The sequence below is a fragment of the Camelus dromedarius genome, chromosome 12 (genome assembly GCF_036321535.1).
Source record: "Camelus dromedarius isolate mCamDro1 chromosome 12, mCamDro1.pat, whole genome shotgun sequence".
Lineage (NCBI taxonomy): Eukaryota > Metazoa > Chordata > Mammalia > Artiodactyla > Camelidae > Camelus > Camelus dromedarius.
Genome location: NC_087447.1, coordinates 60882354 through 60905016, shown reverse-complemented (window position 1 = coordinate 60905016; position 22663 = coordinate 60882354). Strand labels below are relative to the sequence as shown.

Sequence of the window (22663 nt, the reverse complement as noted above, 5' to 3'; positions counted from 1 at the left end):
AATTCGCGAAGGTTCCTGAAGCGGAACTGGCCGTTTCCGGAAGCCGGCAGCCGCCCCAGCAGGCAGACCGGTGGTTGCGGCAGAGGAGCGGAGAAGGCAGCGTCTGGCCGTTCCCGGCGCCTGAGCCTGACCCGTAACGTGAGGCGATGGCCCTGCTGTGCTACAACCGGGGCTGCGGCCAGCGCTTCGATCCCGAGACCAATTCCGACGGTAAGAGAAGCGCGCCGCCGGCCCGCCCGCCCCTCCGCCTCTTCCCCGGGACGCCCTCGGGCCCGAGGGCAGCCGGAGTCCTCCCGCGGTCCTCCCGCGGTCCTCCCGCGAGGCGTCACCGCACCGCCCCCGGCCTGGGCCCGTCCCGAGCCGCCCGCCGCCTCCCCGCGGTGTGCGCGGGGCCGCTCGCCGGGCTCGGGGGCGGCGGCGTCCGAACGCCTCCGTCTGCAGCCGCCCAGCCCGCGGGCCCGCTTCCCCGCCGGCTCCGGGCCGACGCACGTGTTTCCCCGGGTGGTCCGCTCGCGCTCTCGTCCGCCTGGACGGTGGGACATCTTCATCCCCGGCTCCATCCCCCGCCCGCGTCTGGAAGGAGTCAAGTTAACCGGGTGCTCCTGGGCTCGCGTCGGGGTGTCTTTGTGTCTGTCTGTCTGACTCGGGGGAATCAGAAGTGCTCCTGGGCTCTCTTGGCGCTGTGTGTGTCGGGGGAATAAAAAGTTAACCAGGTGCTGCCGGCTCGCTCTGCAGTTGATTTGCTGTGTGCGTTTGTGTGTTGTGTGTAGGGCAGCGGACAGAAACAGGAGGGTTGGCAGGGGGCGGATTATCCTGGCGTTTAAGTTCGGCCTTGTTGTATTTATATATGCAGAAGTTTATCTGCCTGATACAAGCCTGCTGTCGTTTTGTGCAGTCGACCCACTCTCTTTGAACCTTAAGTTTGTTCTTGGTGAAGAAAAGTTATTCTGTATCTTTACGATGTAAAGTTTTGATACATCCGCCCAGGTGGGTGGTACATTCGTTATACTTTGTAGCCGGATTTGTCGGGTCTTGCTGCGGTCTCCCTAGTTTGGTACCATGCGGTCTTCAGCATTAAGGGATTGAATGCATTCTTGCAGCACATAGGTGTAGACCTAAGGATGTAAAGTGAAAGTGACTAGGCTCGGTGAACAACAGAAGATGACCAATGGATTTGAATTTTGGTTGGGGAATGGGATAAAGAAGTGAGCTGATTCCTTAAATATTGTAGGAAGTAACGACACTCTGTGAAATTCGACTATTTGTTGTGTGTGTTCTACATGCCACACGTTGGTCTATCGCTTTTTTACATTATCCCATTTAATCTTCACAATAACCCTGTGAAGTGCACGTTATTATACCCGTTTAATAGGGAAGCATAGTTCAATATGGTGGACATGGCTCCTGATTGTGTAGGCGATTAAAATTGATACTTAAAATTTTTTTTCTCCTCTGAGATGTCTGAAATATTTGTCCTGGTGCACAGGTGAATTGGGGACATCATTTAAAATGCCAAGACCTTTGGCAGAATTATGAGAAAAAGATAAGTTCAGTCACATTTTTATGACAATATAAAGTTCAGGGAGAAAACTTTGAGATTTAAATGGATTTAAAAAATCGAGAAATGAGGGGTTTCAGAGCCCTTTGATGTTGGTAACGTATGTAAAAAAGTAAATGGCCGCAGTGTCTGCACATAGTCTACTTTAATATTAAAGGGAAAGCCTGAGGCTTCGTTGAATGGGACAGTTTGTTTGTTTATAGGATGTATGTACCAGCTTAATTTTAAAGGGGGGCGTATGGCCTTTTTTTTTTCTTTTTCTTTTTCTTTTTTTTTTTTTTAAGTCAGTTCTGTGTCAAGGGAAATGGTACTGTGCCTGGGAAAGGAGAGATGGTGGAAGCCCAGAAATCCAGAGCAGGAGACGGTCTCAATGATGGAGCATCAGCGGTACTAAATTCAGCAGGGAGGTCCATTAAGACTGCTGAAAGTTTATTTGCTTTAGCAAAATTAGTGTTATTTTAGAGACTTAGAATAAATACTCCAAGTAAGTTGGTTGACTGGAAAGTTAAGAAAATGAGGATAGGGTTAGTAAAAAGAGCTGTTAGCAAACTGTGAAGTCGGTTAGGAGAATGTTTTATAGGATGGGAGAGGTTTGACCTTGTGTATTGACTAATTTAGACTCCCTTGCTAGCTGTTAGGACATTTTCGTTTGAAACGAAAGCTAACTGAGTATTTTACTGAGACATGGTAACTTGCATATGTTAAACAGCTATTCTGGAAGAAGCACCCCTTCACAAACAGTATTTTATTCAGTCCCCACGTGTGGGGAAACTGAAACAACTACCTAGAGCCAGACTTTGAGCCCTGGTCGGACCCAGTGTTAAAAAGCCCTTGGCTCTTACTGTGTTGTAGCTTCTTAGACATAAAATATTACCTTGAGCAAAACTGGCAAACATGATAAAGACAAACTAGAGAGGAAAATGTCCATCTGCTTGTTCTTTACTTTTGAAAGCAGTGATTTTCAAATTGTTTATACCAGTTGTATGGATAAGACCTGACTCATTCCTGCTGCTGTTCTGCCAGAACTGTCCATTGTGATTATGCCTCTTCCTGGGTCAGACATTATGCATTTTATGCCTTGGACTGTATGTAAATTTGGTATTAGAAAATACTCTGTTCTCTGCTTTGATTTCCCTCTCAACTTCATATTCCTCTGCATAATCATTTCTGCTTTGAACCTCCTTTTTCCGTCCTCATTTCTACTACTGCCTTGAATTAATAGCTTCTTCCTCATCTGGGGGCTAGCATAGTATCTGTGTTACTAAGTTACTGTGTTATGTATGTTAGTACTTGGTTACTAACTAATGAAACCATACTGACTGTTAATGCAAGGATAGGGAGATTTCCCTTAAGTCCCAGGAGTTAATCATTCTAATGCAACACCAAAAACCAGAGGTTGTAGACAGTTGAAAGCTAAGCAAATATGAAAGGTTGAGCAAAGTAACCTTATAAGAAAATTGCATTGGTGTGGAGCTGACCTCTGTTTTTTCTGAGCTCATGGTTTTATCTAGGGAATATGTGCCTGTTACCTGTTTTTTTAATGTAATATCCCATATTACAAACTGTAATAAGCCCAGTTTCATGAGGGTTAAGGGAAAATGGATGGTGTAGTGTGGACAGGGTAGAGAAATACAGAATAACAATCAGTGACAAGCCTGAAAATACATCATAGGATTTAAACTTATTTTTAATGAGATTTATATCTAGGAGTTGACACCTGTTTAAGAAAGTTAAATTAGCAATTAGGTATTATTTCAGTTTTTTTAATTTTTGAACCTGTTCTTCCAAAATACCTTTTTAGGTGATCTCTTGGGCAACCTTTATGGATCAATGCACATAAGAACACTTAAGTTTGATAGTATTTTTGTAAAAACAGAATTGGAAGATGATGGTACTAAACAAACTTTACTGCAAAGATTAGCGGAATACAGAATATAATTTGTCATACTTGAACTATTCTGTTTTTGTATAACTATCATACTCAAAATTAGAATTTTAACCTTTACTATTTTAATACGATGTTAAGTGGTGTGTGTCATGCATCAAACTTGAGCATTAGTGAATTTTTAAGTATTGTCTGTGTATGGAAAAAGGATTAACACCTGAAGGAAATAATGACTTTTCTTCATTATAAAGTGGTATATATTTTTTCTTTCTTGTTTTTGACCAGATGCTTGCACATACCACCCAGGTGTTCCAGTCTTTCATGATGCATTAAAGGTAGGAACTTGATACATTTCAGTCTCATTTGTAGAGTCAATTCCTAGGTATAATACTAAATATTTTTTCGTCTTTTTTTTTTTTTCTCAGCTGGTGACTTTCTGCTTTCTTAATGACTATTTTGGGGTGCTTTAAGCAAGTGCTCCACTAAAGGCAAAGTGATCTTAAGGGCTTCTCCAGTTACAAAATTCAGTTCTATCTTAACTCTCATTTTCTATACCACTCATTTCTTCTCTTTCTTAATTTTGAGGGGGAATAAAAGCAATTGTATTTAATCTTAATCTTTCAATATATCAAGAAGCTGCTGTCTGATAAGAGCAGATCTGAATTTTATGAAAGATTGTTATGAACACTTGACAGTGCCACTCTCAAGATAGACATGTAAGTCTAGAGTAAAATTCTGTATAGAAGAGAGATGCCCCTGTTTTCTGCCTGTACTTCTTGATGTCCTGAAGAATTAGAGAAATAATAACATGTTGTTTGACTGGGTCTTTTGTGTTGGGTTTATTGATCTCCTAAAATTTATGATAATGTGGTACATTTTCCATTGTATATATCAAAAGAAAATGTGGCTGCCATGGTTTTAGGTATTCTAAGGAACATTACCCTATGTGTTTAAATGTTATTAATGCCCTTTGGACTTCTAATTTTACCTTTCATAGAGTAGTTGGACCTTTTTTGTGTTTAACTGTTAGGTAGCCAAGTGTAAACAATAATGTACAAATAGATAACAAGTTTACGTTAATCTGGTTCTAAATGAAAAACAGAACAAATGATCAAAGGGGCAAATTGAGACCTGACTCCTCCTTAACATCTTTTTAGCCTCTTTACAAACTTTTATGGGGATAGAAGCTGTGGTTCTATGAGAATATGTGTTTTTGCTGGGGTGAGGGGATTTTATCTTTCCTGGACTGCCATTTGTTCTTTGTTTTTCTTGTACTTTTTTTTTCCTGTGACGTTTTCCTCCTATCCCCTAACCATGGGCTTGCTAAACTTCTCAGTGTTTGGCTTCCTGTTTTCTCCCATTCAGTTCATTCGTTCTTGTCCTTAATTCATTCTTGTCACTTCTGTGTCAATGACTTCAACAACCTATTTCCATTTACGTGTGTCATTGGCAACCACAAAGGAGTTCTGAAATGAACTTATTCTAAAAATAGCCTACCTTCCAACATTGCTGCTGCTAGTAATGATATCACCGACTTTCTAGTCATTCAGCCCATTGCTCTTCTTACCACCCAAATGTTAATTACTTCATTTGTCTTAATGATTTCACTTTGAAGTAATTTTGTTTCTCTGCTCCAATTCTACTGTTTATGTTTTCTATAACCATTTCTTCAAGACCTAGACTTTCCAAGACCACTGAATTTCACAACCTGGTAGATTTCAGGCAAAATGTGTAAATCAGTGTAGTGTCTACTGTTGCCAGTTTTCTGTTTAACCAAGTAAGAAGTTACATTACATTAACAGAAGAAAAACCACTTTAATATTCCAACTAGAAGAGGCAGAAGGAAGAGGACAGTCCTTCTTAAGAAAAGGCAGTTGGCAACCCTGTACTCACATACTTAAATTTATCCTTCCTTTACACATTTTACGGGAACTACCATAGATACCAGAATGGCATTTGGGAACAGCTAGTCTGTATCATGTATGTATCCCAATATTCCTAGAATACCTAATGTAATTCTTCATATAGGATTAAGACAATAAAGCTTTTTTTCCATATAGAATAATTTTTCTAGTGACTATATTCTCAACACCAATTAAACTTTCTATTTAAGTTTATAGTAATTTTCCATCTATATCTTTATTCAGAGTAAAAAAAACTAAATTTTAAAGTAAAGGAAAATTTGAATTACAGAATATTTAACATTTTCTTTTAAAAATTTACATACTGTGAAAAAAGTCCCTACCAAATTCTTCATGCATACATGTATTGAGTAAAACAGTGAAACCCAGATAGACTCATGCAAAGCTGGCTCTTAGACATCGCAAGCCTTGAGACTGCTGCCTTTTTACTTCCTTCTCTATACTCCATTGGGATTGTAGGCAACGATTTAAAGCCATGTTTTGGTTAACCACTTGATACTTTGTTCAGAAACCACACACTGCAGTACAGTGTCTGTATTTGTGTGCTTCCAACTGAGAAGATCATTTAACCTTGATCTCTAACTGTGCTTAGACTGCTATATTAATTAATCTGTGTTATTCTGAAAATAGAGTACTTATTGTTGAGGAACAGCTATGCTGAGTTTGCTTAGAAACTAAATTATGATGATTACTGTCTCTAACTTACTGAATTTTTTAAGTATAGCACTTTACTTACTCCATAGATCCTTTAAAGTATCTAATGCTTTTAGAAATGATAATATCTTTTTCTTCTAGAATAAAATACTATTCTTGAAAACAGAAGTAGTTTGTTTCCGTATTTTCAAGAGCTTCCTTTCATGATAGACTATAACACAAATCACTTTTAACATTAGTTAATTTTGTTTTGTTTTAATCAAAGACTAAAAATCATATCACTTGATAAGATGAGTTATTTACAACACTTTAAAACTATGATGTTATATACATGCAGGTCCCTTTGGGATTCAAGGAGATAAGTGCAATACAGTGTTTAGTGGGTTGTGGTTTTCATGTGGATGGTTTTCATTTTTTTTCCCTTTTATGTTTCTTAGGGTTGGTCTTGCTGTAAGAGACGAACAACTGATTTTTCTGATTTTTTAAGCATTGTAGTAAGTATTAATATTTTTTTCTAGATTGTCTCCTAAAAAGTACATATTATGGGGAGCTCCGAATTTGAGGAGACTGATTTTGGACACCTATCGACTAGTCCCTGTTAACTTACAGATAGTAACTTTCTTTTAAAAGCTCTGTTCTATGACCTTTAAAATAAGAAATATCTGTTTTAGAATTTAAAGTTCCAAAATACTAATTAACCACTTGTCAGTTTAGGTTTGTTTTTGGTGTTAGTAGTCAGTCTTAAAAGAACATCAAGAAAAAGGAAGCTATATGCAGCAATTTAAAGCATTTTCAGTTAGGAATAGCAAATTTTATCGTATCTAAGATACCATTGAGATGCACCATTATTTTATATACCGTTAATAAAGAAAACTAAAGTTGTTAATTAAATGACATGCCATTGATCTTAGGATTTCAGGGAAGTTAAAATGTATGTATGACTCAGTGGAATATGGAAAAGGTAGCTAATATTTATTAAATGTTTACCAACTTCCAGATGTGGGAAATACTCTTGTTTTATTTAATCCTCTAGCTAGCGTAGTAGGAGAACTGAGGCTCAAATTGAGACCCTTTTGTGTAAATAATTTGTGGAATTCTCTCTTTTTTTTTTAATTGAAGTATAGTCAGTTACAACGTGTCAATTTCTGATATACAACATAATGTCCCAGTCAGTATATATATACGCGCACACACACACATACATATTCGTTTTCATTGAAGGTTATTACAAGATAATGAATATAGTTCCCTGTGCTGTACAGAAGAAATTTGTTTTTTGTCTATTTTTATAGTGGTTAACATTTGCAAATCTCAAACTCCTAAATTTATCCCTTCCCACCCCCTTTCCCCAGTAACCATAAGATTGTTTACTACATCTGCAAGTCTGTTTCTTTTGTAGATGAGTTCATTAGTGTCCTCTTAGAATTCTCTTTGTGAGATCTCCAGAATTTGTTTCCTGTAAACAAGTTTATGCTGTGTGTTTAATAGAATGAGTAAAGTAGATATTTATTAAGTGTAATTCAAAGGCTTTTTTTTTCAAGCATTATTCATATGTAAGAACTCATTTACATATATAGTAAGTTTGGAGTTCTTAGTAAGTTTAGAGTTCTGTGTTTAGTTTCTTAAAATAAGTCAATGTGTTAAAAGTGGAGAAAACATACAATTGAGTTTATTAATAAAGAACTGAAAAACTGTCTGTCATGACATGTGAAATAGATGATAGGATAACTCAGTGAATGAACACCTTTCACTAACAGGGCTGTACGAAGGGGAGGCATAATAGTGAGAAGCCACCGGAGCCTGTCAAACCTGAGGTCAAGACTTCTGAGAAGAAAGAACTATCTGAACTAAAACCCAGATTTCAGGAGCACATCATTCAAGCCCCTAAACCAGTAGAAGCAATAAAAAGGCCAAGGTACACTTTATACAGTCGTATATTTTTGTCACACTTGAATAAAAGCATTTGTTCCTGGTATTTCCTTTTATGATTTTGCATAATACCATTTGTAGCTAACTTTTGAACCATTTGGTTTTTCTTAGATAATACTTTTCCTTTTTATTCCCCCTTAACTTGAGAGCCTGTACACAAAAAACCTTCACTGCAGATTTGTTCACTGTACCATCACAGTTATGCTCAGGGTTGGGCAGCCACGTCTCTTCCTTGTGCCTTGGTTTGTGTCTTCACCATGGCACAGTGGAATTCGAGAAAGGAATTGTCCTATTCAGGGAATGGGTTTGAGCTGAAAAAGAACTTAGAGGTTTTATTTCCATTCCGCCACTGTTTCTTGAATATTTTTTAGGACATTCTTGGTCGAAAAATATTTAGTATCCTTTCAGATAATTCTAGTGAAGAACAACTTTATTTAAAGCAGTTTATTTTATCTTTACTAGGTCAGTATATAATTTTTCCTTGTATTATGCCAAATTCTGTCTCTTTTGTCCATATTTTGCCACTTAAAACAAGCTTAGTCCACTCACCTTTTACTTTCAGTTGCTTGAAAACTGTTAATCTCATTACTGATAAATTTTTAATGTATTTGATTTAGATGTCAGATCTGTTTAAGTACTTTTAAAATACCTTTTGTTCATTTTGCAGAACTGGACATTCTTTATACTCACCTTCTGATCTACTAGACTCTGTTTTACATCCCCACACATGCATGTTGGGTACCACTGTTAGACAAGGTTTTCTTCATGTTGTATTTGAGTATTGAATTGTTTTAGAACCAAAATACAGGACATAAAAACCAGATAGTTTTTGGCCTCAAGTACGGCTTTATTCATATTTCTATTCACACTATAGACTCATGGTTTTTCCCACTTTTTCTTTATTGATCTTACTCAAATAAATTTATAGCATATTGAATAATACTGGACCAAGCTAAGAACCCTAAGAAACTTTTCGATGTTTATTTAACAAAACTACTTAGGATGACTTTATTGTTTCCACCTTATTCATAATCATGAGAGGTTTTATCAAGTGTTTTGCTGGCTTATTTGCCAGTGAAACAAAATTATCAGAAAAAGATAACAATTCTGGCATGACTCACTGTTAAATATTACAGTGGAATCTACTATAATTGACAATATGAGTCAAATTTTTTTAAATAATGAGCTAATTTCACTAAAGAGAAAATGAGAAATTATTTTATCCTAAATTCATTTGTCAGTATTGTAGGGATTATGAGGATATAAGTTTTTATGTACTTTTTTTAATGTCTCTTATGTCAGTAGTTATGTTTTCATTAAGGATATAGTATGAGTATATAGTTTTATTGATGCATTTATTAATATTCTTAGTACTTATGGCCTTAAACAAATTGTGCACATAATATTTAACCATTATGAAATGTTAGGGGATATTGTTACTGCTTTTTTAACCCTACTAAAATTGCCTTGTGAAGTAACTGATTCTGAATTTTTAGATGCATATACTAGTGTCCACATAAAGGGAACGCTCTCCACCGGTAGGAATGTAGATTCACTTAGTACGTATTTATTGCCTGTTTATTCCATGCTCATTGTTTTACTTAGGCGTGGAATGTAGAGGTACTTCATAGACCCTTCCTTGGAGTTACTTATCTTGACAAATTTGGATTGTTAGTCTTTACTTCCTTCCCATTAACCCTACTGATTTATAATTTAATGTGACAATAGCATGATTATTTGAGACTTAATTATGATATTAATTTTTTCCACTAAAACTTAGAAATGTAGATACATTATAGCAGTTATTTGTAACATACTTTCTAATGAGAAAAACTTGGTTCACGAGGCATTCAGCTTTTTTCATAAGTAGGCCCTTAAGTATATTTATTTTTAGTACAGAGAAATATTTTGGTACATCAGTAATGGTAATAAAATTTCCAAATTCTCCAGCCCAGATGAACCGATGACAAATTTGGAATTAAAAATATCTGCCTCCCTAAAACAAGCACTTGATAAACTTAAACTGTCATCAGGGAATGAAGAGAGTAAGAAAGGTAAGATTTGTTTTGTATTTTAAAATTTTTTCTATTCAATTAATTATCTAAAAGAGACAGGAGCAGTTTAGTTCACTGTATATAAATATGAAAAAGTAGCATGTTACAGTGAAGATTTTTTTTGTTTATTAAATGCCAGTAATACCACAGAATATGTATGTGATTTATTCCATTATGTCCTCATTAAAAATGAAAATCAAATGTTAATTAAAATTGTTTTTCTTTCCTGACTCATTACTTTTTAACAGTGAGTTAAATTTCTTTGATAATTGTGTATGTTTCATTGTGTGTGATATAAAATATATTCAGTATTCTCTGATCTATATTTGGTATCATGGGAGAAAAGTCCTCTTTCATGATTTCTTGTACAAGGTTATTTATTGGATGTAATATTACGTTGTAGAATAGAAATGTGTCATATTATGTTATCATTCTGAGGCTATAGGGAAGACCTGTTCACAGTAGTTGGTTTCCTGTTAACATTTAAATATGATACCCAGAAGGTCACATGGAAAACTTAGTTACCTGAATTGTTTTAAAGTATCAGTGTTTTTTGTGTTTAGATTATTTTTTCTTTTTTTTTAGGATGTAGATATGGTTATTTTATTTTATTTTATTTTATTTTATTTTAGATTATTTTTTAAATATTTGTTTTATGGAAAAGTTACCTTTTAAGAATGTCACCTGCAGTAAAGTGTTCTGTTTTAATGTTTCTAATTTGATTTTTTTTTTCTTCGTTTTAGAAGAAGACAGTGATGAAATTAAGATTGGGACTGCATGTAAAAATGGAGGGTGTTCTAAGGTATATATTGTAAAATTTGTGTCATAAAAGTAAAATTTCAATTTTGAGAAAAGAGAGTACAATTTAATGACTCAATTCAACAAACATTTTGGTGCCTATTATATGTTGGACACTGTGCTGTGGAGCGAGGCTGTGAGTGTGGATGGATAAGAGACACTGTGAGGAGCACCATATCATAGGAATAAGTAATTCTAATTTAGTCAGCATTTATGGAACACTGGCTATGTGCCAGACATTGTTTTAAGGGCTGGGATTATAGTGTTTAATAAAGCAAAAATCTCTCTTCTTGTGGAGCTGTAATTTGAAGTGAGGGAAGGATAACAATAGGTAATTAAGTGCTAAGAATTCAGGTAAACATGAAGAAAATGAAGCAGACAAGGCGATAGAGTAAAGCTATTTAGATAGGCTTGTCAGGGAAGTCCTTCATGAAGTGATGACACTAAATCAGGAATGTAAGTACTGTCGCAGATCAGTTACGTAAACCTTGCGGTAGATGTGGGGGCAGTATGTGTAGAGGCTTCGGAGCTTGACTACTCAGGGAATTATGAGAAAGGTCAGTGGGCTTGGCCAAGGGTGTGAAAGTAGGGGTAAGAGAAATAGGCAAGATTGTGGAGTCTTTACAAGCCACAGTGAGGGGTTTGGGCTTTATTCTAAGTGTAATAAGCCATTATTTGTTTGAGGGAGGGGTTTTTGAAAGATACCTTTGGCTGATAAGTGGAACTTTTAATGGGGCAGGAGTGGAATCAGGAAGGAAAACCAGCTGGGATGCTGTTGTGGAGGTGCATGCAGTGGGGTATGTTTTTGAGAAGTGGTAAATGTGGGATGTAGTCAGACATGTCCGTGAGGCCTCTCTCTACCTACTCTGTGTAACGTTGCATTCCCTCCAGTGTTTCCACACTCTGGTTTTTGCTCCACAGCAGTAACCACCTTACAACACACTTCTTATTCTGCACATTTATTTTGCTTGCAGTCTGTCCCATCTAACTATCCCTTCCCTTTCTTCACTCATGTAAGGTTTACAAGGAAAGAATTTTGTTTTGCTCTCTGCTAAATCTTGAATGCTTAGAACAGTTCCTGGCACATGACAGACACGTGTGAAACGAATGATACTCAGCAGTATTAGCAGGACTTGCTAATTATGAACTGCAGGTGAAGCATGGAGGTGATTGGTACAGCGTTAACTGAGAAGGAGAAAATGGAGTTGGGGGTGGGGACAAGTTTGTAGTTTCCTACATTTGAGATCACCTTGCTCATTTAGGGATGGACTGAGCAGGTATTCACAGTTGTATGAGGTCGAAGCAGTAGATAAAAGAGTCGTTAATTCTTGGGGTGAGGGAGACGGTGAAAGCGGTAGGTTAGTGGAGGAAGATCAGAGAGCAGGTGTCCCAGGTGAATTTTGAGAAGTAAATGTCAGTTCTATAAAGGACAGAAAGGAGAAGGATATCCCAAGCAAAGGTAATGCAGCAGTAGTATACAGAAGGCAAAAGTACGCAGTAGTCATGGTGCACAGCTTGTTGATGTAAAGCTGAGATTAAAAGAGATGAGTAGGGGTTAGATCCTGAAAGGCTTTTATAGTGCTCAAAGGTTAGACTTCCCTTAGGTCCTGGAGGCTGTTGAAGAAATTTTAAGTTTTTCATTCAAATATAACTTACATGTAAATTAATTTTTATAGCTTAAGGGGGTTTCACAAAGCAGAGCCCTCCTTTTGCCTCCTCTCATTCAACATAGCCTAGTTTTGCCTACTTTTGAACTTAATGCGAATAGAGTAAATAATAGAATAGATACTCTTGTTTTTGTTTTCCTTTGCTTAATAAAATGTTTGTTGGTTATCTTGGTTGCATGTAGCTGTAATTTATGTTCACTACTTTAAAACATGCCATTGCTTGAATGTGCCAGTTTTCCTTTGTACTGTTCTTTAATCTTTTTTTTTGATTAATGCTACTATGGACATTTTTGTGCATGACTTTTGGGATACATACACGTATTTCTTTTAGGCATGTGACTAGAAATGAAGTTGGTGGTTCACTGTGTATGTCTGAACTCAGCTTTAGCACATAGTCCCACACAGTTGTACAAAGTAATTGTATTTACACACTGTCACCGGCAGTGAATGAGGCTGATTCCATCTGTTCTATGCCATGGTAACACTTCGTAATATCAGTCATTTATATTGTAGCCATTCTGGTGAAGTGTTCCCATTGTGGTTTTAATTTTCACTTTCCTGATGATGATGTTGACTACCTTTTTGTATGTTTATTAGCCATTTGGATATTCTCTTTTGTGAAAGTCCAAGATCTTTTTTATCTGCTTTTCTATTGACTTTTTAATTTTAGGAATTCTTTATACATTTTAGCTACAAGTCTTTTGTCAGAGATACGCTGTACCTTTTCACTGTCTTAATAATGGCTTTTGATACACAGAGGCTCTTTAATTTTAATGAAATTCAATTTGTCCAGCTTTTCCTTTATGACTAGGGATTTCTGTGTCCTATGTAAGAAATCTGTTTATTTCAGAGCCATGCATATTTTCTCATAATACAGGCACATTTAAAGGTGCAAACTACCTGGAACTGCTTATTGTATAACTGTATATGATGTGAGGTAGATGTAATTAAAAGACTTTAAACAAGAGAGTGATACATATTTTAATTAGCTAGTAGAGTACAGAAATTGAAGGCAGAGAAATTAATTAGAACCAGTTAGCATAGTTTCATTGCCTATCTGCTAGTGATCATGAGGAAGTTTAGCTGACATTTTTAAGTCAAATTGACAGGATTTTGTGATAAGTACATATGGGTAGAGGGTAAAGAGAAACTGAAGAGGACTTAGAGAATTTTTGCTTAGACAGTGGATATGGTGCCATCAAATAAGATGGGAAGAAGAGTAGAAGGTTTGGGGGCAATAATGATAAGTTCAGAATTTAACATACTGAGTTTTGTGTGCTTATGAAATATCTTTAAGAGATATACATACCCAGTAGTTTGAACTTACGAAAAGTAAACATGCAGAGTTTTTATTTTCTGTACTTTTAGGTGGTTGCTATAAATGCCAAAATAGACAGAAAATATACTACTGGCTGCATCTGTGTTTTATTAACATAACTTTTTGTGAATTCATCTGTAGAACCTTCATCTACAGCAGCAATGGGGCCCGGATCTTCCAGACAAACCCTGGATATATATATAGGTCTGCAGCTCATTTTTCCCTTCGTAGGGATAAGAAATGACCACTGTAGAGCTTTCAGAATTGCATATTAGATTTTCCATATTAATTCATAATGTTCACACAGAGTTTACTGTGCATATAAGTCATGCTATAACTGTGTATCTGTTTAGAGAGCTACCCTGGTTTCAGTATTCTGTAAGTTTATAGAATATACCTGAGTATGTTCAGATGTGTCCTCATAACCAGAAGCCTGAAAGTATCTTAATATATGCTATTGCCTACTTTTCTGTTTGCCTTTTTCACAGGGAACTGAAACTTAAGTATGTCCAAAAAGGAATCATTTTTCATTCCTTATTGGAATGGCCTGGGCTAAATATGTGAATGTTCTAGGAAATTGTTATTATCTCATTGGCATTTTCATAGTTCATAGAGGTCACCAATACTACAGATATGTGTGAAATATAACATTGAGATGTGAAACTAATTTATTTCCTCCTTTTTCTCTTTAGACGTATCAGGGTCCACAGAGTCTAGAAGAAGTCTGTGTATATCATGCTGGAGTGCCTATTTTCCATGAAGGGTAACTTATTCATGACTAATAAAAACTTTATGGTAGAAGTTAGAAATATTAATTTGCCTTTAAACATTACTTGTCATGCAGCAATATTAAGTATTTTACTTACATGGTCATATAATCTTTAACCTCAAAATGTGGGTGTTGTCTTTTATTACACATGGGAAAACAAACAAGATTACAATTAAGTGGTCATTTTGATTCAAACCTCATGTTTTTCCTTATTCCTTTAATTACTAACAGTGTCATACTTTTTCTGTTTGAGCTGAATAGGTTTTTATTTGAAGAACTGTCCAGGGCATTGTAGGACATCTAGAATTTGGGTTCCTGGGGCACTAAGCCACCAACATTGTGTCATTTGAGAAAACTCATACTTTTCCACAGCTCCCAGTTGAGAGCCTCTCAGTATATTACACTGTAGGTTATAGAACCACAGTGCTGTGTTAAAATCGTCCTCTGCCTCCTTTGGACTTTGTGATGGTTGTAGGCATCTTCCTCAGGAACTCCAAAATTGCTATAATAAATGGCATTCTGGTGTTAAAGCTTTTAGTCTTGTAGTTTTAACTGTATAGTAACTTAGATACTTGTAAGATAACTCAAGTTGCACACTTACTGATTTTTCTTAAGTCACTTATCACTATAATACTTTGGACTTAATTTAAGGTGAGATTTTATTTCTCAAACTTTTCTGTAATTTAAAGGATGAAATACTGGAGCTGTTGTAGAAGAAAAACTTCTGATTTTAATACATTCTTAGCCCAAGAGGGTTGTACAACAGGAAAACACATGTGGACTAAAAAGGATGCTGTAAGTAGCCTTTTTAAAATAGTGCATTGGAGTGTATATATATGAGTCATTTTGAAGAGATTTGAGATTATTCTGTCTTAATATTTTAAAAACAGTTTTTCTGTCCCTCACATGGTAAAATTTCATGGGCCTGAAAACTTAAATTTATCTGAGTCAAGCTCACAAAGCACACTGCTCTTTGATCAAAATCGCCATTGTGTATGTTGATGCAAATATGTAGGGTTTCGTGGAATATCTAAGCCTGCCAAAATTGAAGCGTTTTTTTCTGTAATTCCATAGCCTGTTCCCCCTTTTTGTTTTTTAGAAGTCTCTTTATATATTTGATTAATCTAGACCTCAGATTCTCTTTTGGCTACTTAATATTCAACTATTTACAGATGCACAAATACTTCACCTAGTGGCCAAAGAGGAGGGTTGCAGACTTCTTTCATTGGAATTGTTTTGAAAGCCTCTGCTAGCTACCAGGAAATTTATCAAAAGAAAAGGGAAAGCATCCCTTCCTACTTCCCTGACAGCATTTTTAAAAGCCTTGTAACTATGCAGATAATCCCCCAAAATCTCAGTAAGTTCTAAGAAGGCAAGCAATTTATTGCTAAGTAAGTGTTTGCTAACTATTGTTAATGTATCTTATGTTAAATTAGTTGTATGTGCTGTATTGATGCTAATAACCCCAGGACAATGAACCTTTTCAGTTTGTGTCTTTATATTTAAATTACTTTGGGAATTCATTTAGTCTACATTTGCATATTTTATAGTTTCTGCTTTTTATAACACATGGGTTGGGTATTATAAATATATCCAGGGGAAGGGTATAGCTCAAGTGGTAGAATGCATGCCTTGCATGCATGAGGTCCTGGGTTCTATCACCTGTATCTCCTCTAAAAATAAATAAACCTAATTACCTCTCCCCCCACCACTGCCAAAACAAAATAAATAATACAGTAATAAATAAATAAAGTATAAATATATGCATTAAGTTACAATAATTTATCTACCACAAAACTTCTAGGATTGTTGTATTAGTAAAAATAAGATCTCTTTGTATTTTCTCCAAAAGTTTGAAAGTTTTGCTTTGAAAAAATAAAATGTTATTTTATTTGCAAAAAGTTTTTAGAGTATGACCCTTGATGAAACTTTTTAAAAAAGTTTTTAATGCATGTAGTTATCAAATATTGAGAGTCTAAGCTAGTAGCTAAGGGCAAAAAATGTAAATGATAGAAGTAATTTAAATTTAGTGTAACTATGAAAATACAAATAATGCTTTTTAAAACAGTAGTATCTCACAGTTTCCTGCATTAAATTCCTCTCAGTTGTAGAATAAATCACAAGTCACCTCTTTAAAATAGTTATCAATGTAGCAGTATACCACTCATAGATAATAATTATTTCCATAATGGTAATCAAAAAATTGCTTCCACAAATTCTCACCTTTTTTAGTATATTATTATAAGAGGAAAGTAATCAATAACAACAGAAGATAGTTATAACTAGTCAGTTTTTTTCCCCCATATTTCAAATTGTAGAAAATAAATAGAAGGTTCCTTTGCATGGGGTTAAGATGTAGTCTGGTTTATCCTGCTAAGCAAATGGATTTCTTACTTCAGTCTTGAGAGAATGTTTTTATGACCCTACTTAGTGGATTGCAGAATGTCAGAATTGGGTAGTAGTTCTTAAGTTGTTTTTTTTCAAGGTGTATTAATACTGTGGCCCTAAAAAAAAGTTGGTGGAAAAAAAATGTTCTCAGATCATAAAACTGTAAAGATTCTTTGTATTGTGATTTATTTTATTGTTTAAACTTCTTGATGGGAGTTTTAGAAGTTGTTTGTGCTTAAAAACATTGAGAGCTCAGTTGTACATGATAATTTTTTCTTCAATTTAGATGGGTCGAATTTCTCTTAAGAAATTAATTATGTGGTACTTTGTAAATTCGTTGTTTCTTTTTCATTACAGGGAAAAAAAGCTGTTCCATGTAGACATGACTGGCATCAGACTGGGGGTGAAGTCACCATTTCAGTATATGCTAAAAATTCACTTCCAGAACTTAGTCAAGTTGTAGCAAATAGTACCTTGGTAAGTATACCAGATGTCTTTGAGTAAAAATTATCTTTATACATTATTCTTAATGTATTATATAATATTGATCTTATCTGAGCTGTTTTTAAGATCTTTTCATCTTTCCCATTTGAAAAAATAGTTTGAAATTACTTCACAGAAACTATTTTAAAGAAAATTTCTATGTAGTAATTTCTGAAGCATTATGGAGATTGTGTAGTAGCTTAGAAGATTTATCAAATAATAATGGTGCTTAGTTCTCACTATGAAATGCCAAGTTAATTTTTCTTTACTCTTAATGGTTTTGTCAAATAAAAGTGGTTCAGTATTGAGAGTTCCTTAAAACGGTTTAAATGATTTTTATCAGTATCTCCTTATTTTTATTATCAGTGTTTTATATCATAAATGTTTACTTCGGTTTTAATCAGTAAATCAACTTTCTCTTTTTTAGTTGAATGTACACATTGTATTTGAAGGAGAGAAGGAATTTCATCACAATGTGAAATTATGGGGTGTAAGTATTAAGAATCCAGCAGAATTTTTCTTAAAATTTAAAATACCATTTGTACAATAAAAGGCAGTACTTTAGTAAGCATTGATGCAACATAAATACATAATTTACCATCATTTCCTACAAAAAAGTTTAAATCTCGGGATAGAAGTGGCCTCAGAAGCTTGGGTTTTGCCTGTTAGCAGAGGCAGTGAGCACAGGCAGAGGCGTGAGGTCTTGTTTGTTGTTTGGGCATGCTCGCCTCTGCGCGCTGTAAGTCCGCCTGGCGTACTGTAATTCCCTTCCATATGTCGCAGGTGATCGACGTGAAGCGAAGTTATGTGACTATGACTGCAACAAAGATTGAGATCACCATGAGAAAAGCTGAACCTATGCAGTGGGCGAACCTGGAACTGCCTGCGGCCAAAAAGCAGGAAAAACAGAAAGAAGATACAACAGAATGAGTTGAGAAGGAAAAAAGTTCTTGCCACCTTCAGAATTGTAAACACGCGGGGAAGTGGTGGCTTGCTGCTGTGCTCTTGCTTTCTTGTTGTTGTTGTTGAATCTGGCATTTCAGGGTCTACAGTAGGTTCTTAAAAGCCAAAGTCAGTTTATCTTTTTGTGCCTCCCACCTTCCTTTTGAGTTACCTAGGATTGATTATTCGTTTCTCCTCATTAATAGAACTGTAGTTGTGTCTTATACTTGAAGCTAGAAAATAGCTCGTAGCAGAGTATTTCGTAGTGTTAACATTAAGCAGAGAAATGTAAAGGAACATGTGTTTTTACATCTCTTTTATTCCATAATTACTAAAGATGGAACATCGAGTTTCCAATTTGTATTTTCATGAGTTTGTGTTCCTATAATACTTGAAAATCTTTACGGGAGAGATGAAGCTCTGCATTGCCTTTTCCGCTCGGGACAACTACGTTTTGTGGGGGTATTAACTTGAGGTAGTGTAGTAAGTAGTTAAAGGGGAATATACGCATTGATTAACAAATTAGAATTCATTTACAACTTAATTGGATTAAAAATTACAGCAGTACTGATATTACTAAGCAGTATGATTTAAGAGTATAGGAAACATTATAATTAAGACTATACAGGTAACAATTTGGTTAAAAGTCACCATTTTATAAGACTAAGCTATAATGTGAAACATCTCTTTCTTGATTATAAGGACTTTGTACAGCGGGCTGAATTGTACCTAGTTTATAGCCTACACCCTCTTAGAATCATCTATTAGTTACAAAGAGAAATTTTATATGTTATTTGGCCTCCCTAATGGAAAATTATATCTGTGAAATTGTAGGCTTAAAAGCTTATGGAAATACATTAGGGTATCAGAAAAGCAAATGTTTAAGCTTTGCTTTATGAGAGCTATCACATGTTAAATGAACAAAATAGCTTAGTCTTTTGGGGTTTTTGTTTGTTTTTAGGCTTTCATGAACAGCTTGACAGTTCTAGGTGATACAGTGATTATATATTGTACAAGATTAAATGTAGGTATCACAGAATTGATGGCTTGTGCTCACTGAACCCATCAAAGGATGGTTACTTTTTGAGGCAGTGCAGAGCTCACAAAGAAAACTAAAATTAAGACGTGTTATGAAGGCCAGAACTCTGGCAAAAGAACTTAATACATTTGGGTATGAATTATGTTTATATAGATTAAAATGATTATTTCTTAAAACTCCTTGAGTGTTTTTTTTTTTTCTTGGTATTAATGGATTTCTTACAAAGACAAGTTTGCAGAAGTACAGTGTTAGTTAATCTCAGTCTACTATGTTTAGCAGTTAACTGTTAGATGTGCTCGTGTAATTATTTAATTGTTTAGCTCTGTAACAAATAAAGACAGAAAAATTGGCAGCCAGCTTTCATAACACTAAAATATCATGGCAAGAAATTTCTGCAGTGAAAATTGGAGCCAAACAGAGTATGTAAGTTTCTAGTGCTTGGGGTTGTGGTTGATGTTTTAAGTTGTCTTTCGTAGTTTAGGACCTGGGTGCATTTGGAGACATGAAATCTTGTTTTTTATTTAGGAGAAAGATTAATACTTTGATTTGATTTGCGGTAATGATGAACAGACCCTTTTTTGATGATTCCTTCGTGTGGCTTGTTTTCCCCTAAACAAGATCTTAATGTTATGTGCCCTTGAACTATTATTTAAAGCAAGTGTGTCATTCGTCTAAGAGTTAGTTACAAAGCACTGACCTTTATTTATACACACACATCCCTTAAGTGTTTAGTCTGGTTACACTAGTGACCGTTCTATTTGCTTTCTTATTCCTATAAACCTCTGAATTTGTTGCCCAAGTAAAAATCTAAATGACAATTATCTTAGAGTCGTACATACAGGGACACAGTTATAATTAAGTAGACTAAGTCTTACTTTATCAAATCTATTAAAAAAAATTAAAAATGCTTGTTACATTTATTAGGCTGTTTCTCTATAAATGCTTTGTCTTTCTGAGCATTCAAAGTGCTATAGCAAAGCAGTCAAAGCTAGAGTTATTGTACACTTGGTAACTAACCTGACAGCTTTCGCAACATGGGAAACAAAATATGATTTTTCTTGCCTAGCACATTTGCTAGTGTAAAGGAGGAAAAGTCCTAAAAAGTTGAACTTTTATTTTTTTAACCTCTTATTTTGAGATAAGTTTAGATTTACAAAAGAGTAACCAAAAAAGTAGAGTTTTTTATATCCTGTATTAATTTTCACCTTATGATAAAATTTCACATAACCATAGAACATTTGCAGAGGTAGCAATTAGCCTTGGTACAATACTGTTAACTAAAGTAGAACATTAATTTTGACCATTTATTTTTAGTGGAACAGTATTTAAGAGTAGTTCTTGAGGCCTACCCTAGTGTTTTGATAATAATTAAAGCCAGTAATTTATAAACCATTAAAAATAGAACTTGAAGTCAACCTATCATAGATAAATGTTTATAGGTCAATAATGTAACTTCTTGTTGTAACTTAACATATACTGGCAAAGTACTGTAATGATCTATTTTATTTAAATTTATATTTTATGCCAGAGATTTTAATTCTTACTAAGTAAAACTTTGGTTTTCTTTAGACAGTTCTTCACCCATCCATGGGTGAAGTGAACCTTAAAGAGTTCCTGCAGATACTCTTAAGGTGTCTTTGGGTTACTGCTCTACCACCCTTGTTTTTTAAAAAACGTCAGTCATTCCCCAGCCTGAAAACGCATGTCATACATCCGTCCATATTAAATAAATTACGAAAAGCTCCCTTTTGAGGTATGAGGTCTGGTGTCAATTTTAGAGTGTTTAGGTATGGACTCAACTTTTTTTTTTTTTTTTTAAGAGGCCAGGTACTTTTAAGTTATCTGTTAGAAGATTAACAGATTTTTTTTTTTTTTGGTTTGTTTCATTGCAGATTATTTTGATCTGGCATTCATATTTGGTAATTATTTTGATCTGGCATTCATATTTGGTAACTATTTGATTCTTTTACCTGTGTCATAATACCCTAGCCTCAGTTCTAAAATGCCAGCTAAGTCCAGCTTGTTTTTAAGTTTTATTAATAGGTGTTTCCTTTCATTTCTTTTAATTGTTTGTTGGGTGAGTAGGAAGCTGGTGTTTTACTTGACTGCCTTCTTACTTACTGCCCAAGTATTTTACAGCCGAAACTCGTCTGGAGTTGTTGCATGGCTTGCTTTTTTATTTAAGTGTAGATGCCTGGTGCTATATACATTTGGTATTATTCCTAAAATACTGAGCTTGCAAAGGTTTTTCTTTTGCATAGTTGTTAATTTTAAGTATTTATAGAGTTCTTAGTTGTGAAGAATTCCTTCAGAAACAGTTTTTCTAAAGAACATGTTTTTATTAAATACTAATTAATGACTTAGTTTTCCAATTTAGTAGTCCACCTTTAATGTCTATTGAAGACATTTTTATGTTGCTTAAAGAGTATGTGTCAAAATAATTTAATTTGCCATTCCTTTTTGACTAAGCAAATACAGTATCCAAATGATTGGATTGTGAAATTATTTTTTTAAGACTGCTAATAGAAGTAAGATAACTGATTAAGCCTGGGAGAGGGAAAACTCCCTGAACTCACAGTTCCTTCCCTTCCTGTAAAAATGAGACTAGGTGAGTGTATTAACTTTAAAAAAATACTGTGGTCCTTTTCTTCGTAATGCTCATTTCAGTTTGCAGTTCCATATTTATTAATATTTTATTTGTATGATTAACTTGTTAATGTCTTTGTCCTCTTAAAGATGGCGTGTAACCTTGACTGTGTTTTGGTTGACTGTTACATCCCCATTTTCTAGTACAGCACTTGGCATGTTGGTTGGCTCTTGTAAATATCAAGACATGTGGCACTTGTTTATGGGCCAGTCACTGTTCTAGGGACTTTTATGAATATGGACATGATCCTCACGACAACCCTTTGAGGTAGGTTCTGTTTTTGTATTACAAGGAAGAAACTGAGTAATGGCACAGGTTAAGGAACTTGCCTCGCATCAGAACTATTGAGTACAGAGTAGAGATTTTAAACTCAGGCACCCTGGCCCTGTGTTCTGTGCTCTTAACTATATGCTGCTTATGTCTGTCAGTTGAATTAATGGGTTCCAAAAAACATTGTCACATAGCATGGAAAACTAGTAACACTGTGTTTAGTTATCAGGAACAAGTTTTACTTTGATATGTTTTGTTAGAAAATAAATTTGTAAAATAACGTGTGTAGTTCTTTTGTCTGTATGATTTTGCTTATAATAATACCTGGATTTAAAACTTC

The 22663-nt window shown here is 35.2% G+C and overlaps 1 protein-coding gene across 1 annotated transcript; it reads left to right on the top strand.

Annotated features, from left to right (window-relative positions):
* CHORDC1 (cysteine and histidine rich domain containing 1) lies at positions 1-22603 on the top strand. Its single transcript, XM_031460535.2, has 11 exons — positions 1-210; positions 3729-3778; positions 6457-6513; positions 7777-7934; positions 9899-10002; positions 10746-10804; positions 14478-14548; positions 15244-15349; positions 17300-17419; positions 17853-17915; positions 18209-22603. Exons 1-11 carry the CDS (start codon positions 147-149, stop codon positions 18353-18355), a joined length of 999 nt encoding a protein of 332 aa, XP_031316395.1. The 5' UTR covers positions 1-146; the 3' UTR covers positions 18356-22603.
* The last annotated feature ends 60 nt before the right edge of the window (positions 22604-22663 follow it).